The 19,889-nt window shown below is 37.7% G+C and overlaps 1 protein-coding gene across 3 annotated transcripts in view; it reads left to right on the top strand.

Annotated features, from left to right (window-relative positions):
* Nucleotides 1-19,889, top strand: part of CFAP47 (cilia and flagella associated protein 47) — a 519,587-nt gene that overhangs the window by 286,551 nt on the left and 213,147 nt on the right. For all 3 annotated transcript variants that reach the window (XM_088028500.1, XM_088028501.1, XM_088028499.1), the window contains exons 41-44: nt 1,533-1,603; nt 3,150-3,295; nt 13,249-13,360; nt 14,127-14,353. In XM_088028500.1, coding sequence (XP_087884626.1) covers nt 1,533-1,603; nt 3,150-3,295; nt 13,249-13,360; nt 14,127-14,353 — 556 coding nt within the window. The remainder of the gene's footprint in view (nt 1-1,532; nt 1,604-3,149; nt 3,296-13,248; nt 13,361-14,126; nt 14,354-19,889) is intronic.

Raw genomic sequence — 19,889 nt, 5'->3', positions numbered from 1 at the left:
TTGAGCAAAATGAAGTTCTGAAATTATCTGAGGATTTTAATCAGGCATTCTCCCCAGAGCTCCATTACAGATATGGCAGTGGAACCATGCTTTGAGAAATAAGCATTCTTTGTTGTTTTTTCCACTCTCTGTATGGTCTCCCCCATACTAAAATATCTAGTATGTCTCTGATAGCCTTAAAGTGTCTGTCAAATGTTCAAATTACATAAAATACTAAAACGGCTAATCAGAATGTCTGTGAATTGAAGTAAAGCAGAGAATAATTATAAGATGCGGTAAACCTTATTAAGAACGTTGTATCAAGAAAAGGCAGTGGAGGGGCGCCTGGGTGGCTCAGTCGTTAAGCGTCTGCCTTCGGCTCAGGTCATGATCCCAGGGTCCTGGGATTTAGCCCCACTTTGGGCTCCCTGCTCCACGGGAAGCCTGCTTCTCCCTCTCCCACTTCCCCCTGCTTGTGTTCCCTTTCTCGTTGTGTCTCTCTCTGTCAAATAAATAAATAAAATCTTAAAAAAAAAAAAAGAAAGAAAAGGCAGTAGAGAAAAAGAATCAATATGGCTAGAATTTTACTTGGAAATAGTCCATATATTTTTACAGCATCAAATTCAGACAAAAGCAAGGGGCGCCTGGGTGGCTCAGTTGGTTAAGCCTCTGCCTTTGCCTCAGGTCATGATCACAGGGTCCTGGGATCAAACCTCCCAACCCCCACCCCACCCCTGCCCCTGTCGGGCTTCCTGCTTAGCAGAGAGTATGCCTCTCTCTCTCTCTCTCTCCCTCTGCCCCCCCCCCCCCACTGCTCATTCTCTCAAATAAATAAAAAACAAATTCAGGCAAAAGCATATGACAAGGTGAGAAAATATGGAGTTTTTGTATTTTCAGAAAAAAAAATCAGGGAAACAATATCTGAGAGCCCAGGTGCTAATTGCCAGCTTGTTGAGCAAAGTAATCATGAATATTGAGCCATTTGGGGGGGAAAATTGATGGGTTCTGGAAGATATGGAACCTTTCAAGGGAGGCAGTTGTTTCAGGCTGTGGTCTGCTAATTAATTTTCAGAAATGCAACCAGAGCTTAAACAGCTGCCCGTATCTCCTCTCTTTATGAGAAAGAAGCAAATGCAGAAACAATAAGCTCAAAGAAGAGACTCTTTCAAGAAATCACGTTCTAGAACCACTTTTGGAGAGAATACCTATATAGTCCTAAGTTGAGACCACTACTTTTGGGCCTCAGGATTTGGGTTTTTTTATTTCCAAATATTTATTTCTCCATAGTATTCATAAGTAAAAAGGAATTGTTTTTACTTAATTGTATAAAACAGTGGTGGAAATATAGATGATTGTTAGTTTGCTTTTTGCATTTTTTTAAAATTTCTGAAACAATGTAAACATAAAGGTGATATATGAAATACATCTGTGGTCTTTGCATATCATGTAGGTAGCCATAATTTTTAAGGATCTATAAGATTTAATGAAGATAGAGAATTGTTTTTGAGTTTCATTTGTGTTTTTGATGTTGTTCTCCTATTTACTTATGACAGTGATGCTGGGAATAGCCCTGAAAGTGATAATGTGGAGCGTTGTTGCCATTCCCCAAATGCCTTAAGAACCTGTGAGTACCTCAGATAAAAACTCATTTGTCGGGCACCTGGGTGGCTCAGTTGGTTAAGCGACTGCCTTTGGCTCAGGTCATGATCCTGGAGTCCCGGGATCGAGTCCCACATTGGGCTCCCTGCTCGGCAGGGAGTCTGCTTCTCCCTCTGACCCTCCCCCCTCTCATGTCCTCTCTCTCTCTCATTCTCTCTCTCAAATAAATAAATAAAATCTTAAAAAAAAAAACAACTTTCATTTGTCTTCATGTCTGACTTTTAAAATGTGGATAGCATACCAGTAAATGAAATACTCAACAAAAGATGGTTATGACAGTAGACAGAATGCCAAGCCCTGGGGATTGCTGGCAGAGTGGGACCCTTTGAGGACTCTATATCTTTCTCTTTACTTCGAGTCCCAATTGCCTTACCCATACAATGAATGTATTTAAATAAATGGCTTTTATGTTTCTTTTGGCTTATTCTAAACTGTTTAAACCTATTTAGGTGACAGGTATCACCATGTTTAAAATTACACAGAGAACACAGGTTTACTTTGTTTTATGAAATAACTGTAGATTTAGAAAATATGAATAGAACGTGGATAGGAAAATGGATACAGGAATGTTCTGGTTATCTCTAGCTACAGAACAAACCACCCCAAATGTAGTGGCATTAAACAATAAAAATGTATTAGCATTATTATCTCCCACACTTCTGGAGTGACTGGCCTCAGCTAGATGCTTTTTGCTCAGCGTCCTCATGTAGTTGCAGTCAGATGGAGGCTGGGGCTGGAGTCATCCCAAAGACTTCCTGACTCGCATATCTGATGGATAATACCTTTTGGCTAGGACTTCAGGTGGGGCTGTTGGCCTAGACACTTACATGTGGCTTTTCATGTGGCCTAGGCTTCTTCACAGGATGACAACTCGGTTCTAAAAGCAAGTGAGCCAAGAAAGGGATGATTAGGAAGAAACTGTATTACATTGTTTGCTCTAATGTCAGAAGTCACACTGCTGCTTTCTAGCATACTATTCATTGGGATCAAGTCACTAAGACTGCCCCACCATATCACCACATTCAAGGCAGTGTTGAAGAAGTTGTAGACACATTTTAAAACCAACAGAAATGATAGAAACATATATGTATATGTATATATATATATATGTATATATAAGTAAAACATTCCTCTATTTCCAGTTCAAGTTTTCTGTTACACCCTGTTATGCAAAGTATTAATATAGTTGACCAAAAAAGTTGAAAATGCTTAGATGACCACTTTGCTATTTATATATGTATATCGAGGCTAATTTTAAATACTAGTGAAGTTCCCTTTTCAAGGAATCTTTAATAGAGGGTCATAATTACACATTTTTGTGATATCAGGCTTGAGATGGGGTTAATGTTAACTTTTATTAACAAAAGCACGTGTCATCTAATTTGGTGTGCTAATGCTTTAAACATTTTTTTATTTATTTCAAAACTTGAAGCACTAATTGAAACAGCTGCTTTATTTGAACAGCACTTATGAAATGATATGTAAACAAGCTCTGCTTCATGTTTTGGTAGCAATTAAGTCCAATTTCATCAGAGAGTTCTTCTGCTCCACACATACTCTTCACCTGGAAGTAAAAGGGACTTCAAGCCTGGAGCTCTTGTTTCTTCCCTTTGACATGCACACGCGCTACTGTGTCATCATCCTTAGCAGCAAAGAGGTGAGAACAGAATGGTGGCACGTGTCTTCATCATGGGCTGGCACTTGAATGGAATAACCAGTACAGGGGGCTTGAAGGCAGCTGCAGACTCTAGTAATGTAGACAGCAATTGCAGCCTTCTGGTTGCTAAACAAAGAGCTTATCCTCACAAATAAGCAGGGTTACACTAGTTGTGGGTAAACTTCATAATGGCTGCCTTAGGAAGTCCCACGGGAGAGATCAGTGGCATGCCTAACCTTGCTGCAGCTCGATCTGTGTTCACTTTATGTAGCTGCATAACAAATTACCAAACACTGAGGGGCTTCAAACAATACTCATTTATTATGTCATGCCATTTTCCGTGGATCAGAGGTCTGGGCATGACCTAGGTGGGTCCTCTGTTTAAGGTCTATTAAGTCTTCAGTCAAGGGACCTGCCAGTGCTGGATCCTCCTCAGAGGCTCCACTGAGGAAGGAGCTGCTTCTCAGCTCTCTCAGTTGTTGGCAGAGTTAATTTTCTAGTGGCTCTGGCATCCATATAGCTTACTTCTTTAAAGCCAGAAAATGGGGTGCCTAGGTGGCTCAGGGGTGCCTGGGTAGCTCAATCAGTTAAGCGTCTGCCTTCGGCTCAGGTCATAATCTCAGGGTCCTGGGATCAAGCCCCGCATCAGGCTCCCTGCTCAGCGGGGAGCCTGCTTCTCCCTCTCCCTCTGCCTCTCCCCCAGCTTGTGCTCCCTCTCTCTCTCAAATAAATAAATAAAATCTTTAAACAAAAATAAATAAATAAAATCAGCAAAGGAGAGAGAGAGAAGGAAAGGAGGGATGGAAGAACAGAGAGGGAGGGAGAGAGGCAGAGAGACAGGCTTTAGAGGAAAAGTTTTATGGTATTATCCCCTTCCAGAAAGAAACTGTCCTGTGTTGACCTGAGGAGGGACTTTATAACACCCAGAAGATATCCCCAAAGATATCGATTCTGTATCAATTATGTGCTGTGTTAAATGAATACGCAATGAAATAATGGTAATTGGAAAGAGGTATTGTATTGACCTGGTGTCTATAGGATCATTTATACATGAAAAATAATATAGTCAATTAAATATGTAAAGAATAGTTTACTTAAAATTGCCATTTAGGAGGGAAAAAATGCTGTTTTTTATTTCCCCTAAGAGAGCCCAGGATTTTACTGAATTCCTGTATATGAAAATTTCTGAAAAATAGTAATGATAGTGTGACTAGTAGTAGTTTAATCAAATACATCAGTTCCTTTTTTATATTAATTTATAATATAGCTCTAGAAAATGCTAGGGTTAATTCTCAGTAGCATAGTATGGAGGCTGACTTTATTATTTGAATTCAACTATTGGAATATTAATATTTACTTCCATAAATTTTGTCTAAATTAATCAAAATATAATTATACTTAACTTGGAATCTCAGCTTATTAAAACATGTCTTTTGAGTACATATATTTTGTTGCTGTCAGAAAAAAATCTTAAGAAAAACAGTAATCATGAAATTATATTGCTATCAACTAAGAAATAATGCCCTTAATCTAAAGTATTGCACTGAATTACAATTACTTATGTGGGCAAACACATCTATTAATTTACACATTCAATTTATTGCTAATTATATTGAAAAATGCAATTACACGCTTAAATAGATAATCAAACATCCAAGTCCACCTAGTTAGCTCCTGTTCTTATTAAATGTATGATAACTGCTTTGCCATTAAGAGCCACCTGTTGAAAACTGTAAAGTAATTAGGCCTCAATTTGATAGCTTTCCATGTGTAAAACAGAAACATTTCTATAACACTGCTATCAGGGAAAGGCCATTTGTTTCATTCTAGCTGTTCCATTTGAACTTTCAAATAAAAAAAAAATGAGATGAATTATGTAATAGCTGCTTGAAAGCACAAACAGTTTACAAAACTTCCATCAATGTTCATAGAAAGTCTTAGCTTAGGGGGAAACCTCCAAAATCCCTAAAAATTCATACTGTCAAATGCAAGAAGTCCAACAGCCTTTTTGCTCATGTGTGGATGGGGCAGATTGAATGGGGAAACCTGGAGTAGAAACATGACCAGGTCCCTGAAGAACAGCCCTCTCTGAGAGGAGAGCTTGACAGACCCCCACACACTGCAAAGTACAAAGTGATGTATTGACACAACCCCAGGGGCTGTGTAAGTAAAGATAATACTTTCGTGCCTGTGTGACCCTCTGCTTTGTGTAGTCCTCGGCTCCCAAATAGGAAACCACCCATCACTTCTGGGATCATCCGTGCAAGAGAGGCAAGGGCATCAGGCAGGGATCCTTGACATGGGCCCTGCGTTAAGACTGGGTTCCATCCAGTTGCAACCATTTGCTGTGGCCTAACCCGTCCTCTTTTACCAACCCATGAGCCATAAGAAGGCTCATGGAACCAGGCTAGACTTCGTTATCTTGCAGTCCTTCATTGTTCTTTTCTGTCTACAGAACTTAGAACAAATAAAAACCAAAGTCCAGGTATTGTTGACTCGAGGAAGCCAGGATGGGAGTCAGCATCCCCGAGCAACTGATGGGAATTGGCCCAGTTCCCCCAATGGGGCCCTATACACCAAAGTGAATTTCAGCCTTGCCAAGTCAAATAAAAAGTTGGCAGAACAAGGGCGCCCACTCCCAGGTAGAAGAGCAGGCAAGGCCTTCTTATGGATTTGTGGTCTCCAACAAGTTAGTCTAAGGCTCCATGCTACCAGTTGTTAATATATTGTGTCTCAGTCTGTCTGTCTCCCTTACATTTGCATGAATAAGTGGGACCACTCATCTGACTTTTTGCCCTGTCCGTCATTTCATTCTCCCTCAGCCTCTTGTGTCTTTCTGTCTGTGCTGATGCAGAGATTAAGTTGGCAGTCTCTATTATGTATATTTTTGAATATTCTATAATCAAAGTGCAACTTTTTTCAATCATAGTTAACATGTAGACTTTAATAATTACTGGTTTTTGTTTAATTTTATTGAACATGAAGGTAAAAGATTAAAGTATGCTATTCTAAAATCTTTACATTTAGGCAAAGCAATTTCAGTTTTATGAAAGTTATTTTTATAACTGGAGGGACTGAGTATCATTTGAGGGTGGTTTCTTTTCTTTTCCATGATTTTTAACGGCAAGCCACATTTCACTCACCTTTTGATTTTTCATTCAGTTTGTTACACTGCATATTTTGTTGTTGCTGTTGTTTTGGTAAGTACACACCTTCCGGTACCCCTGAGTTGTTCCCAGGGAAACAGAAGATGAAACCCCATTTGGCGCATAAACACTTTGAAACATTTATTAATCTTAAGATGCCTGCGTACAATATGGGAGCAGGTTAAGTGAACTTTAAAAAACTCTAGATCAATGTGGTAAATGTTCACAACGTTACACATAGTTTGAGCCCCCTCCCTGCTGCAGGGCCTTCTCCCCTTTCACCCACTCTCCTTTCTGTGAAACCATCATCATCCTGCCATAAGCACTGCAGCCTTTTTCAAGAAAAAAACATTAGAAGAAAATCTGTTAAAGAGAATTTTGTACCCAATGGTAGTTATTTATTCTTGGGGGGGGGGGGGGCTCTGGGTTTCTTATCAATGATCCTAACAGTTAGTCTGTAAAGATTCCACATGCCTCTGGGATACCAGTATTTTAGCTCCAGGGGATACCCTTTCAAATGACATATGGAATACAAGGGAACAGTAGTTCCTATTTTCCCAAATCCATGTCAATTTTATGAACCTTTGTTTTTAATTAAGATATAACTGACAGATAGCATTGTATAAATTTTTAGGTAGCATGTTGGTTTGATACATTTATGCATTGCAATGTGGTTACTCCAGTAGTGTTAGCTAACACCTTTGTCACATCACACAATTATCATTTCTTTGTTGTGTTGAGAACAATTAAGATCTAGTCCCTTAGCAACTTCAAAGTCTATAACATAGTATTGTTGACTATAATCACTAAGCTGTGCATTTGAAATTTTTTTTTTTTTAAAGATTTTATTTATTTGACAGAGAGAGACACAGCAAGAGAGGGAACACAAGCAGGGGGTGTGGGAGAGGGAGAAGAAGTCTTCCCGCGGAGCAGGGAGCCCGATGCGGGGCTTGATCCCAGGACCCTGAGATCATGACCCGAGCCAAAGGCAGACGCTTAACCAACTGAGCCACCCAGGTGCCCCTAAGCTGTGCATTTGATGTCCACAACTGATGTATCTGCTAGTTGCTAGTCTGGAACTCTCTCATTCTTGAAGGAAACTGTAGAATATGGAGAATGAGTCTTGTAAGTTTTAAAACTTAACACCCTCAAGCTATATTCTCAATAATTTCATTTTATTATTGTGTTCACTTCTCCCAGCACAGTTTGATTCACCAACAGTATAAAGCCAGTTCCGTAGGTATATAGAGAGTGAACACAGAGAAAGGACATGAAGTCTGTTCTAAGGGGATTCACATTCTGTGGAGAAGACATGCTTGCATCAGGCTGGCCCAGCTCACACAGAAAGTTGTACTTATTTGAAGCTGGTACTCCTTACAGGTGGATGAAGAAAGCTTGCTGAATGTATGGCACATTCCTAAGAATTATAAAAATGCATTCCTGCCTTCAGTGGATGCCACATTGTGCTGGGACAACCATGCCCTCAACAAGATGCCCCTTGCAAGACATAATCTTTCCTTATGTGCACGATATCCTGAAACATGTCCATTAATTCTATAACACAGTCAGCCAGATTGTGGCCATGTCTAGAATAAAGGGAAAATGCATATCTATATCATAGCAGAGGTAGGGACAATTGACTCATAAAGGAGTTCGGTTAAGAGGGTGAGTGGAAATTTGCCAGTAAAGCAGAGTTTGGGTAGGGGAGAAGTGTGCTCAAGAAGATTCTGAGAACATGAGACAAGCAGCTAAGCATGAAATTTCACTGACACTTGAATTGCCAGTTCTGAGAGAAGCTTGTTGGAAGTGACAGAAAATTGATTGGATGGATAAGGCAGACTGATAATGAGGAGGGCAGTGAAATTTTTATGTTGAATAACTTTATTATATTAGGGTAATTATTGTTATTTAAAGCAGGAAGATATTGAGTATAAGCATGACCTGATTTCATCTTTGTTTTAGAAAGCATCTCTGGAGCCAAAACAGAGAATAGATTAAGAGTTGGGGAAGGAAGCTGGAGACCAAGAGACTGGCTCAGAGACTCTTGCAATCTATTATACTACTCCATACATCTCCATTCTCTACTGCCTTCTGCTTTTTGCATACCAGCGGTAAAGACAGAGAAGCATGTGAGAAGTAGTGGTGCAAGAAGAGGAGATGATGTTGGATTTGGGGGAAGGAGCAAGGGGACAAGAGAGAACCACAAAAATGAATATTGATATAAAGATCAATCTTAATGACAGTTTGTGTGATGTTCACACTTGAAGCAAATTTTCATTTATGTGCAGAGCAAATTGATGGCAAAAAATTTAATAGAAACTTCTGAGAAATACAGTGATAAAAACAAAGAGAGATTGTCAATATCATTGCCACAGTAACTTCTAAATTCTAGGCCAAGCTTTCTGTTATTTGACGAGATGTTTTCCTACAATATGCCATATATTTTTTATTAAGTAATTAATATTTTATGGTATTTAAATATATGTTGCTTTCTCAAAATGTCTGTGGAATGCAATTAAGATTGTGTTAGGGGCACCTGGGTGGCTCACTCAGTTAAGCAGCCGACTCTTGATTTCTGCTCAGGTAATGATCTCAGGGTCCTGGGATCAAGCCCTGGCATCCAGCTCCCTGCTCAGCAGGGAGTCTGCTTTAGGATTCTCTCTCTCTCTCTGCCCCTCCCCCTGCTCTCTCTCTCTCTAAAATAAATCTTAAAAAAAAAAAGACTGTGTTAAGAAAGTTGAACTTTTTAGTGCAAGCATACAAATCTCTTTATACATTTTCTTTTCACCCTTACCGAGTCTCCTAGAACACTCATTCTATGAAAGATCATATTTTAAAAGAACAGTGATTATTCTCACTGGTCAGTTTCACATTATAATTATGGCAATGCCAAATAGCCACCTACAGTGATTAATGATCTCTCTCTAGTGTATGGAATTTAACATTTTAGAATTTTAGCTTAGCTCTCACATACCTGTTTAGCCATCAAAGTAATATAATATTGTTCAGCCAGTTCAAACAAATAAATTACAAAACATAACAAAATCTAGGCCCAAGATTAGAGAATAAGTAGAATTTTAAGACCTATGAAACAACATGGGGATTTTCTAAAATCCTTTTTTTTTTTTAAGATTAAGGTTGTTTATGTCTGGAGGTCATCCATGACATGTCCAAGGTTACCCAGCTCATTAGTAGCAGAGCTGGGGATTAAAACTTTTCTGCCGATTCATTGTGTTCCTTATTTCTGGGTCATTAACAGCTGGTCTTGTAAATTTGCTTTCGACTGTGTTATTTGAGGACTACATTTAACTAGATACACAGGAAGAACAAAATATCTTTTGTGAGGGTTTCTTGCAATGGACAATGGGCTATGGGCTTTGGCATCTTTCTGGAAAATACAATAAAAATCCAAGTAAACATCCTGACTGTAGAATATGAAATTAAGGGCAGAAAGGAAATTTAATAGACTGTTAGAATAGCTCACATTGACAAGTGTCTGTTATGTGTCAGATAATCTCATTTCCCTTGTCACGGCCTCCAGACTTGGAATGTAAAGGACTTCTCTGCTTTAAGGGAGTTCTTTACTGCATTTGTATTCCTTTCCTGGTCTGATTTTATTGCAAGAAAAGTAGAGGGAAATAATTAGATGATACCACAGTTGATTTTCCTGAACAATTTTCTGACAGGCATTTTTTTCAATTATATATTTTTTTTAATAAAAAAAGAACACTGAAAGTGAACAAGTTAGACAAAATAATTTTTTGGGAAACGATAATATGTCGTCTGTGTAAGATGTGGAATTAAATGGAGTTGAATGGAGTTTTAGTTACTGATATTTTAGTTGGCTAATCCATGGTTAGGAGGCTTTTTATAATGTATATTTAAGGGAAATATTCTGGCAAATAGCAGTTTGCTCCTTTTGTATCAACTTCCATGAGTTGGTATTCATTTTCATTGAGAAGACAAGCTATAGATCAGGCATACATTTAAGAAAATATGTACTTTGGTAACCCTATACTCACTGAGTCTAATTTCTTATGAATATTATATTTTGGGTTAAATGACTGTTTTTTTAGATAAAAATTAAAATGAGAAAAAGGTAAAAGTAAAACTTAATATATTGTTTTCTCTGGTCTCTGTTGAGTCTTTGTACTTCGATTATCATTGAAAATTTCATGTCATTAGTATTAATCACTTAGCTGTATTTGTAGTAAACCATGTACACACAGAAAACCCATTTCAGATGGGTAGCTTGGATTTATGTTTGCAAAGTACCAGGTTGCTTCAGAAAAATTACTATATGAAAGTTTTCTATAATATACTGTTTATTACCAGAGTGCATGGAATTAAATGCTAAACAATTCAAAACATTCAAAGTTTTCCATATTTCTTTTTTCAGCATGAACTGAAGATAATTGTGAGTCATAATTAATAAAATTCTATGGAACATTATCATATGAGAGTAGATGACAGTTAATTTTATTGTAAACAAATCTCAATCAGGGAGGGATAGTGAAACTATAAATAAATTGACCTCATGATCAGAAATTGATTATTCTTATATTGTTTCCAGATTAATTTTCAGTTTTTGCCATTTCACATGTTACCTAGGATATCTACAATATCATGGTATATGTATTTTTATTATGCAGTTTCCTTTTATATCATTTATGTGTGCTGCCTCTGGAATAGTCTCTCAAACATATGGTTAATATTGTTCTAAGATGGTGGGACAGTTCAAACTAGTAGTCCCAACTTGGAAGCTAAGTTTGTTTCCTTTTGCTTTCCTAGTAAGTGAGATGCATGCCTGTCACAAGGTCATTCTGGCAGAAGATTCTCCATTGTATGGCTTAGCTCTAAATTTGCCAATGCTCATTTTCATTGATCCTTTCAAGTCTTGGTCCTACTCCAGATTTCTTGAGTCAGACCTGCATTTTTCACAATATCTTTAGGTGATTTATATGTCACGAATGGGAAGCCCTGCTCTCAACAGATGGTCCCTCTCCATTTAGACGAATCTCTTATGTGCCTGGTAAGTGCCAGGCAAAGGGTTAGGTTCCTGATATGTATTACCTCATTTAGTTCTCGCCACATCTTTACTATCATTCTACTTCTAAAGATGTAAGCATTTTTTTAAAAAAGACTTTATTATGAAAAATATAAAATACATTTCTAGAAATAAAACTGCAATATATGCCCCCTGTATCCTTCTCCCAGCTTCAACAGTGCATGGCCAAAATTATTTCATCATTATAATGAAGCAGCTCCCAATCATCACATAATTTTATCCACAAATAATTTAGTAAGCATCTCTACAACAAAAAGACTTCGGTTTTTTAACATAATCATGATACTGTTATTACTAAAAATATTGTAAATTTTTTTTCATAGCATCAAACAATCAGGCATTGTTCGTATTTTCCTGATTGTCTCATGATTGCACGTTTTTTCTGTCATTTTCTTTTAAGTGTTTTTGTTTGAATTGTAGAGGAGGAAAAATAGTTTTTCCTCTACCCTTCTGAATTATTGGCTGAGACTCCTGTAATAAAAGACAGATTAACATGAAAAAAACACATTTATTAACATGTATACTTCCTATATACATGAGAGGTACCCAAGGAACAATGAGTAACTCCTCAAAGTGATTTAGAATTCAGGCTTTAATGCCATCTTAATAGGGAAAAGGGAGAAAGGGACGTTGGTCACTTAGAGGAGAGTAAATGATTTTTTAGGAAAGATGAATGGATTCTTAGAAAAATAGATGGGAGACACAATACTCTGTGACAAAGTTTGTCAGTGTACAGTGTAAACTTCTAGTCTCTTCTGATGAGTCAGTCCTTGGTTGATGAAATCCTCAGGGAGGGAATTTATGATACATGAGTTTCTTTTGGAGGGTCTGTCTTTAGGCAGATAAGGCAAGTTCAAAGAAAGCCTCTCCTTGCATTTGCTGTCTTTCAAGTGCCTACGACTCAAAATTATCAGTATACCAAAGCAACATATTCTGGGGTGACATTTTCTGCTTCCCTTCAGAATCAAGATCTAAATATTCATCCATTGGGATCTTATGTCTTTTGAGACTCCCTCTCTCCCCTTCCTTTTCATTTAATCTCTAGATTTCTAAAATGAACTTGTTTTTTTGATCATCCTGTTTTACAGAGGCCAAAACTGAAAGTCAGAGATTGACTAAACTTGCCTGAGGGTTAGTAGCTGGTAAATGGCAGTACCAGAATTGAAACCAAGCCTTTCAACCTCTGTTAATCTTTCCCCATATCATGTTGCTGCCCTTGCGTTGACCCCACTTTAATTTTCACTCTCTGTTTAGTCTTTTGTATTTCTTGCCTAATTACTTATTCTAAAAGATCTGCAGACCCTCATATGCTCATTTTGAAAATCTGCATTTTAAAATATAGACGTTTGGGGACTCAGTCGTCATGCAAAAGTGATGTCACTCCTCTCCAAAAATACATTACAGAATGAAGGAAAAAAAATATTTCTTTCTTTCTTGATTGTTTATGTGATTTAAGTTAGCAGTCTACCAAGGATATTTACAGCTACAAAGATCAACTGCCCTCAGGGCCATCCTGGGGCCTTCTTAATCCACCTCCCAGCTCTGGTTGCATACAAAGTTTCCCCCACACTGGGGGAGGGCTAGATTTCAGCCTTACCTTTCACTCCTCACTTAGGGCTTATAGTTGCTTAGCAATGCACACTGCATGGATGTTGTTATAGTGTACAGATTTTTTCTTATAGCAGAAAGATCCTAATTTTTTCTGAGCTTTTTTTTAATATTGTGTGGTTGTGTTTTAGATTGGAGAATTAATTTACGTTGTGGAAGGAAAAGGTATGATCCCCTTGCCTTCCTCCTTTCTCCCAAATGATTCTTCAGCTCCACTTGACTACAGCACTTCGCCAGAGGAAGGTAGAGTATGTTTTATTTCATTTAAAATGTTGAAGGATGGGGTTGTTCTTCATATAGCCATCCAAGCGTTCTCCTGGCAAGTTTTTCCAGTAAAAACTTGGAAGGCTTTTGGAAGGCTCCCTTTTAACTTTATTATGTCAGCATCCATGGAATACAGCCCCAGTTTAACAATTAAGAAAATGTCAATGGTGATTTTTTTTTTAAATCCTTATTTTTCATTCTTCAGATGAATATTGAAATTTGGCATGCAAAATATTTACTCAGCAAATTTTTAGTTGCCCAAATAATTTGGAAATGGTTCTACTCTCAAATTCTATATATTATAATATATTAACTGAACTTGTACCCTGAACTTGTACCCTCATTCTGAAGTGTAAGGTTGTTAGTGAAAGAAAATGACAGTTCTTACCATCACCTGACACATGTCTTTACATTTATTTTTACCTCCCTTACCTTCTAATCGCTGATAGCACAATGATCACTTAATGTTTGAATATGTTGATATTTCTGCGAAAGAACTCTTTTAGTTCTTTGGAGCATTCTTTGAGCATTCTTCTTAGAGAATACCAGCAAAATCACCTTAATTCCTGAAGACTTACTCTTGAATTACTGAACTAGGGCTACTGGAAATGAATTACCCGTGTTACTCTGGTTAATGAAGGCCACAACTGCAGTTTTCTGTTTCAAACCTTCCAAGTCCATTCCGGATAAGGTTGTCGAGGGCATAAATGATCCTGGCAGTCATGAATCTTTTTGCTTCCCCTAGTGTTGAGTAAGGAAAATCCAGTTCTGTATTTGAAATGTGAGCTCCGTCAAATCTTGGATGTGGACCTTAAGTTGCCACTGACTAATGAAGCCAAGGAAAAGGCCTTGGCCTTGGCGGCCCAGCAGCAGATGTCAGATATAGAGTATGAGCGACGGTTGATCACAGGCACCCTGGAGAGCAGCAGTGTTCGTGTGGCCATCGCCCTCCTGGGGCTGACCAAGATTGAGGTGAGAATGCAGGACACATGATGCACTGAAATGATTGTCGTTGTAGAATCATACAGAGTTGTCACTTAATCATAACCTTTTACATGGAAAAATGATGAATGCTGGTATTCCTCAGGAAGACAGCTCAGTAGATTTTCTTCTTTCTACCTCATTAAATAATAAGTCTCAAGCAAAGCGTTCTCCTCATGTTAGCAGGACTGCTAATTTTAGTAGTGGAACTAAATTAGTGGTAACATAGCATGCTAGTACATTTAGGCATTACAGTGTAGCCGCTGAATTCATGGTTGCCTCCACTTCTAACTACACATTAGAATGCCCTGGAGAACTTAAAATAATAGTAGTACCCAAGCCCCATTCTAGAATAATTAAATACAAATCTCTGGAAGGGGGTGGGGGAGGGACATGTTCTAAAAGTTGTCCAGGATATTCTTTGCATCCAAAGAGGCTCGTCCCCAGGGTCAGACTACCAGGCTGAGCATCCAGACCCTGACACTGTCTACCTGTGTGACTGTGGGCTGGTTACTTCAAAATCCTCAATCTTCAATTTTTATATTTTTAATCTGAAGATACGGTAATTGATGGAATCTAAATGAGATAATTATGTAAAATGCTTACCACTTTGCCTGGCATATAAATAAGTGCTCTCTATATGTGCAGCATTATTGTTCTTGTTATTACTATGGACTCTAATTATTCTATCTTGAACTCTATTGTATAAATGAAGTAAGGTATAGTCTAGCCTCCAGAGAGCCACCAAAGCAATTCTTTTAAAATGGAAACCTGGTCACGTTGCTCCCCTGCACAGATTCCTCTGTTGGCTTTTCAGCTCATTCAGAATAAAACCCAACATCCTTAGGACGGTCCTCATCCTTAGGACGGTCCTCAACACCCCCCCCCCCGCCCTCCCCGGTCAGTCCCATCTCTTCCCTGATCTCACCTTCTCCACTGAAGCCCATTCATTCATGTCACTCCCTCAGCACAGGCCTCCTTGCTCATCTAAAAATCCCAATGCATGCTCCCCATGCCCTGTGCCCTTCTGTGGTTAATTTTCCCTAGATATTAGACGCTACTTCCCTCAATTACTTCAGGCCTGCTAGAATGCTACCAATGAGGTTATGCTTATATTTTTTGTATTTTCTTAAAAATCTTACGTACTTTTTAAAAAGCATTGCTTACCTCTACCAGGCACTTTCTGAATCCTAAATTTCCTTCAACTTTCTCTATAGATAGCATTTATCACCTGAGAGGAATATATTTGTTTGCTTACTCATTGTCTGTCTACAGCAAGGGAATTTGTGAAGAGATATTTGTTTAGTTAACTTTCATATCACCAGTGCCTAGAAAAGTGTACTATGCCAAAGGTAGTCACTAAATCTTTGATCAGTATAGGAACAAATGGTAAATGTTTTCATCCTTGTTTGAGATTTACCTTCATATATTACCTTACATATATTACAACAAATACTCAGCATTGTAGGGATGATTTCTTTTTTTGTTAGAATGCTACAATCAGTACAGTCTATGCACAAATCCCTAATATTTAATGATGATATTTTATGGATGACTTGGACTCTTAAGTTCTGATTAGTTCAAAAATATCAAGGCCTAAGGCTCTGATGCCCTCTGGACTGACCCATCTACACTATGCATTCAAGAAGTTGAGGGCTCTCTTTAGCTCATACCAACAGGCTTACTTCTATGACGGAGCAATGAATTTGGGAAGGTTTTTGTTCAGCTTTCAGTATGGTATTACAATAGAAATGTTTGATATGTGGACTTTTCAAACTTTAACCCTATCATAGTGCACTCACTCTCTCTCTTTACTTTTAAATTTATTTTCTTCAGGGCCACCTGGGCAGCTCAGTTGGTTAAACGTCAGACTCTTGATTTTGGCTGAGGTCATGATCTCAGGTTCATGGGATCGAGCCCCCTTCGGGCTCTGTGCTCAGCAGGGAATCGGCTTGAGATTCTCTCTCTCCCTCTCCCTTTGCCCCTCCCCCCTGCTCTCTCTCTCTCAAATAAATAAACCTTAAAAAAAATTAAAAATTTATCTTCTTCATTCTTACCTCTTATCAAAATATTTTATTCAAATGAGAAATGTTGGAGGAAGATGGATTTTGTCAATGGATCCACTTTCTATTATTTATGCATATATACACTTTCTATTTTTCTCACTCTTCTTTCAACTGTCTCCAAAACCCAGCACACTCTTTGTGTTTATTATTGTATCTACCAAATTATGTTTTGTATAATATTTATTTTTATATTTCCCTGTTCCTCTAGAATTGTGAATGCCTAGAAATGGACAATTTTTGTCATGTGTTTTTTAGTTCTTATTGTCTTGTGTGTGACAGGTGCTCTGTCCCACTGTTTTAATTGAATTGAACATGTGCCCGAACAAACAAATAATACTTTAAACCTGAGGTCTTCGTGTCTATCCAGCTTGCCTCAGAGCCTGATTTTTCACAGCCACAGTCGTCTTGTTTACTTATTCTTGTTTACCTCCCACATTTGCAGGATGGGTATCTGTATGTGTGTACTTCTTGATTGGTTGGTGGAAATAACAGCAACAAAAACAATCATCATCATCATAATTTATGAAAAAAAACCTCGGCTTCTTTAAAATTAAAATTGAAATGTTTTAAATAGTCTCTAAATTTAGAAATTATAAGTTTTTTTACCTGAAGATTACTATTTTCTTTGAATTCTGTGACTATCACACATTTTTCGATTTCAGCAAAAACTTTCCAAATGCACAAAACAACTATAGAAGGGTTGAATGTACTAGTTTAGGAAAACCAGCTGCAGCAAATCAGAACTCACAGATGCATCTTATTGTGCTCATATACATCTATCATAAAGGGTTCTTTTCAAGTAGCAATTATCAATGCACTCTTGAAATCCAATAATGCTGATTATTTTTGCAGAACAGTAAACAAAATTAATTTTAAAAGTACTCTCTCCCTGTATAGTATTTTACACCATTTTTCCAATATGCTTTTATGTGCACTTTTCCAGATTATTTCAATGACCCCATGGAGAAATGTAGAGAAGGTAGAATTACACTTGTAATACAAAAAATGAAATGACTGAGGTATAAAAAGACTTATGTTGCCCTTAACAACAGGGTAGCAATTACAGCCCAGATCATGGTAGAGACATCATTGTATTTTAAAGCTGAGAAAAGAAATCAAAGACACTCAGAGACACATAGTCCAAGCTCTTACACTTACAGACCTGCAAACCAAGACCCCAAAATAGTAAGATGGTAGCCTAGGATCACACCACTGATTTGTGACAGAAAAGATATGGACCCAAGTTTTTGCCCCCCTCGTCCATTACTCTTTTCCTTCGCCAGCATTGTCTCCAGATCATATGTTCACTTCTTGGTCTACTACCATGAAATTGTATAATGGAATAAATGAAAGCCTAGAATGCTCAGTTATAGCGTAAAATAACTACATAACAAAATCTAAAATCACCCTTGAGATAAATCTGTTTAGAACTAAATCTATTTGAATAAATGTAATCACTTTTCTACCAAAGAAAGGTGACACAGCTGACTAATTGGTTTGTTTGTTTGTTTTTGGTACACAACCCTGTGGAATTTGAATTTTTTAAATATTTATAGAGTAATAGAAATGATGTATCTACTTTATACTGGGAAAGACAGGATCTTTTGTCAAGAGCATGAGTTTCTGACACTTCACCACTTAGCACTCATTTATTGAATTCATATTCTTCTGACCATTAATAAATCAACTCTAATCATATACTCAGTGATACTGGAAAGATTCAGAACTTCAGGGTAGTTTCCTTCTCTTTTCTATTAACTTTTCCAGTTTATGTTTTAAAAGCCATGCTATATACTCTGGGATAAGTGGTAGGAAAAATCATTGAAATTTTGAAATTTAATATGTTTAAAAAAGGAAGCCTAAAAGATCTCCTTTGTGAGGATTCAGAAGGGTAAAGAAAATGTTTTTTGTATTTGTATAACTTAAGTGCACTCTAAATCATGAAGTAATCCTATTGATACTGTTAAAGATAAACAAAGCTGGATACTAGTTAAAGCCATAAGGATAGACTTTATTCAGTAACTGTTGCAACAGGGAGAAGGATCCAGCATGAACTAAACTGAAATTTGTACAGGAGGAACTGGTCGTTTTAAAGGGAGGATGAGAAATAAGGAGGGATAATGAGCTGGGAAGTTAATAATTAATGAGCAGAATCTGGGAAGTGGACATTCTTAAGTGGGAGGGGGTTGGTCAGTGTGATCTGGATTTGTTAAGTGATGCTTATCTGCAGGAGAAACAAACTTCTGTGATCTTTATGACTGGAGGTAGTGATGAAAGATAGAACAAGGTACCTACTTGGCTGGGATCATTATCTCCTTGAATGTTTGCATTCTAATGTCCTTGAGAAGACAGTTCTGGGTCACAGAAAACTTACATCTTAAAAAGGAGAGAGAAAGAGGGGGAGGGTGCAGTGGGTAGGGGTGGAAGAAAGAAAGGAAGAGAGAGAAAGGATTTATAATAGCAAGCTTTCTAAAGTAACTGCTCTAATAAGAGGGGGTTTAGGGGCCTATCTTCCTGTCACTGGGTTTTGGCTGGAACAAACAGTATATTCTCTTGGCAGCACTGAGCTCTCTCAGGTAGGTACTTTAAGGGGATCTGGGATCATCCTAGGGATATGGCCTTGAGCTGTTAGAAACTAAGTCAGCATTTGTTCAAGTCTCTTAGAGTGTGTGTGTGTGTGTGTGTGTGTGTGTGTGTGTGTGTGAAGGGAGTAGACAAAATCATTTGTGATGAAAATCTGCAGTTATTGTAGGCCAAGGTTGAGGTCTACTTGAGACGAGGGGTTGGAAGAGCCTGACTAGAGTTTGGCCAAGAAGAGAGTCTATGTCAATATATCATGACTTAATGATGTGAAGATATAGAAGGCAGATGATATACATTTAGGTTAAAGAGCTGGTTGTTGATGTGAATAGATAATTTGTTCGTAGTGACTAGAAAAATGAACCAAATACAAGCAATGATAAATATAAATGAATTAATTTAAGTTTTTTAATTTACATGATTTTAATTACCAAAATAAAGTAGTTGCAAAATGTTACTTTGTGGGAAAAAAATACTTGTGGATTTTGTAGATAACAAACCCAGTGAGTGAGAAAATTGCTAATGGCACTAACATTTGTTTTTGTTGAGTAATGATACTATGACCACAATCAAGATGATGATGATGACAATGATGATACTAATAGCCAACATTTATCAAAATATGCTCCAAGGACCTGGGTTTTGTTTTCACTTTAAATATTCACACCTTGGATAGGTAGCGTGTACTATTATTGCCTATATTTTACAAATGAAGACTTCGTAGCTTTGGTTAATAGCCTGGCCAAGCTTACTTAGAGTTGGGTTATAAATGCAGGCAGTCTGCTTTCAAGAGTGCTTGGTCTAACCATTGGGCTGTACTCTGTGGTTGGCAATAGAGCATCCAGATAAAAATAAATGATTGCTTACCTCTGGGCTTTGCA

Source organism: Eumetopias jubatus, unplaced genomic scaffold (assembly GCF_037043125.1).
Source record: "Eumetopias jubatus isolate StellerSeaLion01/CBP00866 unplaced genomic scaffold, mEumJub1_p1.0 scaffold_11, whole genome shotgun sequence".
Lineage (NCBI taxonomy): Eukaryota > Metazoa > Chordata > Mammalia > Carnivora > Otariidae > Eumetopias > Eumetopias jubatus.
This window is presented reverse-complemented; position numbering and strand designations above follow the sequence as displayed.